The 7,500-nt window shown below is 39.4% G+C and overlaps 1 protein-coding gene across 1 annotated transcript; it reads right to left on the reverse strand.

Moving 5' to 3' along the window:
- Nucleotides 1-5,616: 5,616 nt before the first annotated feature.
- LOC104810530 (putative F-box protein At3g16210) lies at nt 5,617-6,862 on the reverse strand. Its single transcript, XM_010536870.1, has one exon. The coding sequence runs from the start codon at nt 6,820-6,822 to the stop codon at nt 5,716-5,718; it is 1,107 nt and encodes a 368-aa protein (XP_010535172.1). The 5' UTR covers nt 6,823-6,862; the 3' UTR covers nt 5,617-5,715.
- Nucleotides 6,863-7,500: the final 638 nt, after the last annotated feature.

Consider the following 7,500-nt stretch of genomic DNA (forward strand, 5'->3'; position numbering starts at 1 on the left):
GTAGAGTCTGCAATTTCTATACCAATACCCAACAGCATGACATAAATAACACTCTTCCTTCTTGGGTTTAGGCTTAGGCTTAGTGACAACACTTGTCAATTTCCTTTTGCCCTTACCTTTGGAACGCTTCCTCTTGCTGGAACTCTTTCCAACAATCACCATATCATTCTTCCCTTTGCTCCCAGCTTTCTCTTGGAATGACATATTCAACTGATCAACCATCAATCAATTGTCCATATCATCTAATTGCTCACGCAATTCTGAAGACATCTTTCTAAGCATCAAGCTGGACATGTCCAGATCATCATCCTCATGCTTCCAATAAGCATCAATGATCGATCTAGAAGCCGTGGTCAGAGGCTTATCCTTCATAAGGATAGATCGCATGGTGAGATAAAACAGATTCCTGCAACAGATATGTTCTACAGAAAAAGACAGACAAACAGACAGAAAATATGCAAGCCGCTTAGTACACATACTAACACAGATAATAGATGCAATATGACATGCTCCCACTAAGAAAAACACCCTCAATGAGTTTCTAAGTGAGCTATCCATATTTCACATGCTTTTGAGTCAGCTAGGGCATGACGCTCAAAACCATGCTATTTAGGTAGACAACACTTTGTCAATCACATCCTATGTGATTCCTAGATGAGTGTGGGATAGTGATACACTATCACTGCATGTTCCTCATCCCATCCTTACCATCAGGTCCAAGTCCGACTTGATAACCCAATTCAAGCTCAACCATATTTGAGATATGAGAATCATGATTTCTCCATACTGCCTCACCAAGATAGTCAGGCACGCTCAGCTAGGGCATGACCCGTAACCATGACGATCGAGGCATTGACAGTTGCTCTACTAATGGGCGGTAACAACTTGAGATTGCATGAGGCATAGGTGACTTGAACACCAGGATACCTTAACTGAATTCAAGTCAGTTCAGTCAAGTTGTTCTGATCAACTCAGTTGAACTACATTTAGTTCTATTGAGTCGTCTATGTACAAAATCCCTTGGCCAAACAACAATTGTTTGCCTTAGATTCGATACCAGAACCCTCTCAATATCCTAATCAGATATTTGATTCAACACAACGATTGCGCAATCAAAACTCTGAATTCTGGATTGTCATCAAGCTTGGTCTTATGTGAGGCTTTGATTCCAATTCTGATAATTGATCCGACACAACGATTGTTCGATCAAAAACTTGAATTTTCGGAATCCTGGATTGTCCGAGGTCCAGACCGATCGGTCGGCTTAATTTTGAAAAACCCCGAAGCCCGGAACGAACGGTCCAGAAAAGCACGTGGATCGTCCGCTCCAGCAAGCTACAACGGACGGTCTACCATTAATGGTATGTCCGTTCCAGACGTCATGGAACGGGCGGTCTGCATTCAGTGGACCGTCCGTTCCAGACCTTCTGGAAGGACAGTTCACGATCTGGACCAAATGCAGACCGGCCCCGAAGACCGATTGTTCCAACAGACCCAGACCAGACGATCCAAAGACTAGATCGGGCGGTCTGTTGAGCGTAATCTGAAATCCTCTTCTGATCATCGGTCCAGACCGGTCGGTCCAACCCTTGGACCGGTCGGTCTGACCTAATTTGACCAAAGAGGAAGAACCGTCGTCACGCATAGACCGATCAGTCTACTCTCTAGACCGATCGGTCCATGCGATGGACAGACTTCGGATCTCGGTTTCGGGTCCCAAAAACTAGGGTTTTCATCCCCGTTTCGATGCACCGTCAAACCTCCCAAGAACCTCGTTCATCCATGCATTATTCAACAATCAAAATCATCAAACAAGCATAGATCTCATGTTTACATGCATTCTAACCATTAAAACCATGAAAAACATGCAAAGATCTATAGTCTATATGCATTCTAACAATTAAAATCATGCAAACCTGCAAAGATCTATTGTTTACATGCATCTTAACAATTAAAATCATGCAAACAAGCAACAGGCACAGCGATATACAGAGAACCAGGCTCTGATACCACTGTTGGGTTCCGTCGCTACGGGTTCCTAGCATGCGATCTCATCGCTCTAGGGTTTGGTTTCTAGGTTTCATGCAGCAGAAGAAAAAGATCTAAACCTAGCCAAACGTCACACAAAACCAATTGTGCAATAACCCGAAAGAACGTGTATATCACCGTGGGATTCGAATACTTACCTCATTCTATCAAGATCTGGAAGTATCAATCGATCCAGGGCTTGTTTTAATCACCTAGAGTTGAAAGCACAACTCCTCTACACGTATCCACACCGGCGGGATGAATTCCAACACTTTGGAAAGTATCTGCTAGGATTTGTGAAGAGAAAACGACGTCCTTGACTTGGAATCTATATTCCGGTGTTTAGAACTCAAGAGAAAGCTTCTCCAAAGCTCTAGGAAGTGTCTAGGACGTCTGAGGATTATTCCTTAGGGTTTGTGGCGGCTCCCCTCATTAATTAGGATTGCCCAAAACCCTAAAACGCGAAATAGGAAACTGTCCCGTAAGTCGGATCGTCCGGTCCAGGTACGGAACGGACGGTCTGACCTTCTACGCAGAACGGGCGGTCCGTTACTCTACGCAGAACGGGCGGTCTAGAACTTGCGGAACGGTCGGTCCATTCTTCAGCGGAACGGACGGACTAACATGGCTGGACCGTCCGGTCCAGGCCTGGACCGGACGGTCTGGCCGTCTGGAACCCTTCCAGCTCGTTTCGTGGTTCCTTTCTCGCGTCGTTTTCTTCACGTGTGATCCATCCCTAATGGGGTATGACTCTGTAGGCCCATTCGAAGTGGTAGTGGCTTCGGAAACCCTTTCCCGAACCACAAGTCATGGTTAGCCTCTAGCAAGACGCCATGACCACCCACCTAGAATAGAGTTAGAGGTGATCTAACAAAGTCAACAATAGTTCGAGTTCTGATCCTTTGTCTCACGATGTCGTATGTTGAACAAGGGCATGGTATGAGCCACCCTTCAAGTTCAACCGTTTACTCGTCTATCGACTGATAAAATAGATGTACCTTTATCTATAGCGTGGCCACGCATTTTCACAGTCTGATTTCCACGAGGGGCCCAGCGACATCTCTCCTGTTAAGGAGGTGACAAGTTCCATATTGCATGTCTACTACCTCCATATGATTCGTAAACGTATCTGATCAACGTCGTTATAATCATCCGGTTAAAGATGACGTTTGACGCAGTCAAGACACGCCACTCCTCATATTAGATACTCTAGACATCTCAGGTCTGAGGATCCAAGAACGAACCGTTGAATGAGATTCAAGTCATGACTCATGTCCATACGACAATCTCATGTGGGTCATCCAGTCACTCGTTCTAAACGAGTACCCATGATTGTTATTTGCATCCAATGCATATGATCATCAACATCAATCACACATCATGCTGGTCTTATTTCATCATTGTTCCCACAATGACAACTGACCAGGGATTTTAGAATCATCTGCAATGATTCAAGGATATCTACCGAAATATAACAAACATGCCAATCATATCACGGGAAAAATAATGCATTCATAAACCAATGAATCAATACATAGTCAAAAAGTCATATCACGGATCATCGTAGAGCATTACAACCAACAATAACAAAACGTTCCGATTTCTAAAAGATAATTGTAGTGAAATCACGGTCGTAATTATCTGGTCGTAGTCGTAGTTATATGGTCGTAGTGAAATCACGGTTATCTAGTCGTACTCGTAGTTATCTAGTTGTAGTGAAATCACAGTCGTAATTATCTGGTCGTAGTCATAATTATATGGTCATAGTGAAATCACAGTCGTAATTATATGGTCGTAGTCGTAGTTATATGGTCGTAGTGAGTTGTAGTCATAGTTATATGGCCATAATAAAATCACAGTCGTAATTATATGGTCGTAGTTATAATTATATGGCCGTAGTGAGTCGTAATCGTAGTTATATAGTCGTAATTCTCTTGTCGTAATTGTAGTTATATGGTCGTAGTGAGTCGTAGTCGTAGTTATATGATCGTAGAAAGTTGTAGTCGTAGTTATATGGTCGTAGTGAAATCATAGTCGCAATTATCTAGTCGTAGGGCGACAGCCGCAGGTCTACAGATCCGCAGGGCGATAGCCGCGGGTATTGCATTGTGCCCTTGTTCCATCCGCAGGTACCACAGGACGATAGCCGCAGGTCGCAGGGCGATAGCCGCAGGTACCGTAGGGCGATAGTCGCACGTACCACAGAGCGATAGCCGTAGGTCCGCAGGGCGATAGCCGCAGGTCGCAGGTACCGCAGTTGACCTGCCAGGTGCCGCAAGTGACCTGCCGCAGGCCAAATGACCTATTGCAGAGCGCATGTCATTTTTCACAGATCGTAGGTCATCTGCCGCAGTTTTCTAGTACAGACATTTCATCAAACACCTTATGTGTATACAAAAAAATGATCAGAATATCACAGAAAAAAATCAACGAGAAGAGTATTTGAATAGATTAAATAAACTATATAACAAATAGAAGAGATAGAGAAAATATTGGAGAAAAAAGAAAATCAAATAGCAAAACTTACCGATTTTTAAAAGATAGATTATCACACAATCGTAGAGAAATACTGTAAAGGGTAGGTTAGGTATTTAGAAAAAAAATATTATGTAAAAGTTATTTTTTTGTGAGATATTTTGCAAATTTCGTTTTTGTTTTGGTACACTTTGCCAACTGCCTCTATTTTTTATTCAAATAAATTCTCAGCTCTATCAAATTGGTGAAAATATTCATGTACACTTTTTAAATAGTTTCCAAAAAAACTTTATCGTGAAATATTTGAATTAGACAAACAGAAAACCAATTTAAAAGTCACACAAAAATAATAATAAAACAAAAAATAATACACATATAAAGGATGAGGATTAGATTTTAGTAGAATAATCAATGAAATTTTTTGAAAGACAAGTGCACATTATAATTTGAAGGACAAGATATTAGTTATCTATCCATTTTCATAATAGTTTGCGGTCCAAAACGCAACCATGGCATTAAACAATTGGACCATTTCTTTGCTTTAATTTTTGAGAAACTCATGCCTACTTATTTATTATTGTTTTTTTAATTAAAGATTGTGTATAAGTCACTATGACAGTCTAAAGTAAAAAGGGCGAGCCTAATCATATTTAATCGAGGTAAATGCGAATCCCAAAGTTATTCACAAAATCCTAAAATATATAATTTTTAAAAAAAATATTATGATCAGAACTAAAATATTTAAAGTTTTAAAATGTAGGTGAGAAAAATTTAAAATATAGATATTTTTAATCTGTATTTAACTGTATTATTTTTAAATAATGATACTGTAAGCGTATAATATTTTTATTATTTTAATAAAAATCTTATAACATTTTGATTTTTTTATCAATTTATCTAGAATAATAAATTATATATTTATACAGAAAAAATAGCTTGTGTTTATTTTGGAGTTGTTGATTTTATATTTTTTAATGGGTTTATGTATTATATTTTTTTTCTTATAAAAAAATATAATACATAAACCTAACGTACCATGGGAACTTTACGTTACGTGTATCAACGAATTACGTAAAATGTATAAACTTCCTTATTTTTCTCTCGCTCATCATGGAAACACGAAAATGGACGATTTATAATATTAAATTCTGCAACAATAACAAAATATTATTACATGTAACAGATATGATACGCATCGCTCATGTGACGTAATCAAATAAATATTCGATTTACTACAGGACTCTCGACATATCTCTCGACCAATCTCAATCCAGTGAGCGAATCACGAAACCGGACCTGTTCAAACTTCCTGTCTCGTATTCTATACAAGAAGGCCTTCTTCTTTGTGCGTTCGTAGCCTCTCGAGCCGTCGAAATATCCAGCAAAATCTCCCGTAAGCGTTAGGATAATATTGTTGTTCTTCGTCAAAGAAACGAAATCTATAAAATAATCGTAATTATCTGGTGCTGATGAGATCATGCATGACGTTGAAACGGTTGTGACCTTGTTCCATGATCCCGGTTGAGCGTCGGTTTTCTCCATAACCGAAATCGTGATCTCTTGGTTTAGCGGCTCGAATTCCGTAAGGCAAAGATTCTTTCCCATAATGCCTAACCAAGAGCTTCTCGTGCCTTGGCTGTTAACCGGTAATGATAACTTCTGGTATTCATGGGTTGTGAGGTTGTAGCAGAGGACGAACCGGTCTTGGCTCGACCGGTACGCCATCCAATATAGGTTTCGGTCCAAGAAGATACCCTTTCGATCTCTGTAATGCCAATCGGGGCAAGGAATCCTTATGCTTTCCCTCCAAGAATTTGATTCGAATTCGAAGATATATACCGTGGACGAATCGATTTTATCAACAAACGTTACGATCTTGTAATCATCAGAAAACCGGTCATAACCGAAACCCAAAATATTGGACTCTCGGTGTATACCAGGGTTCGGTATAATCTTGAACTCCTTTGAATACGGATGCCAAACCGCTAAGCCTTGATTCTTGAGGGTTAGACACAACATTCCATGGCAATGAAGAACACATACACTTTCATCCACCATCTCCTCGAATGGACATTCTATGTTCCATGGTTCAGTTCCTGCCGTGTCTGTGTCGGCTTCCATGTCGAGAAGACAAAGACCCTTCTCGTAAAATCCTACGAACTTTCCACGCGAAGTGTTTCGATACTTCTCGACGAAACTACGATCACAGATCAGATCTCTCCAAGCTTTGGATACGCATTGGAATCGGATGAGATCTTTGATGGGTACTCTTGAGAGCGTCTCAGCGACTAGTTCTTGAGGCATGTGTTGTTTGGACATTGTGTTTTCGTTTCTGAAGATCTGTGTTTGGAGTTGTGGATCGATGGTGAGTTTGGTTCTTTCCTTTTATAGAAGGAGACACAGACGGGTTTTGAGGGTTCTGAACAGAACGATTCAAAGAAATGGACAGTTTCCGAATTACGGAATTCAATTATAGTTAATACACGTGCGCTTCATGAATTATTTGTTTTTTATGATCTGTCCCATTAATTTTCCGGAATCTTCTTTAATTTCCTTTGTTTAAGGCGTAATCACGATCCGTGTATATATATATATATGTACATACACTAAATTGATCAATGCCTAATAAACGGGATGCATTTCATAGCAGTAATTGCAACGCTTAACTGATCATTATTAATCGATATTGGAAACTATTGATAATTATGGAAAATTTGCATAATTCTGGTTTTAGAGTTTTTCCAATTTCGTTTTGGATTTCCTTATTATATTAGTACTTATATTTGCCAAAATTCTACAAAAGGAAACTACGATGTTCCATTTGCATTGTTTAATTATAAATAATAATAATAATAATAATAATAATAATAATAATAATAATAATAATAATAATAATAATAATAACAATAACAGTTTAAAAGTTATGGTATGGGTTTCTAAATTTTTTTAGTTTCCTTAAAGAAATACCGAATTAAACGTTTTAGGGTTTTTTTCCCG

Source organism: Tarenaya hassleriana, unplaced genomic scaffold, assembly GCF_000463585.1.
Source record: "Tarenaya hassleriana unplaced genomic scaffold, ASM46358v1 Cleome18, whole genome shotgun sequence".
Lineage (NCBI taxonomy): Eukaryota > Viridiplantae > Streptophyta > Magnoliopsida > Brassicales > Cleomaceae > Tarenaya > Tarenaya hassleriana.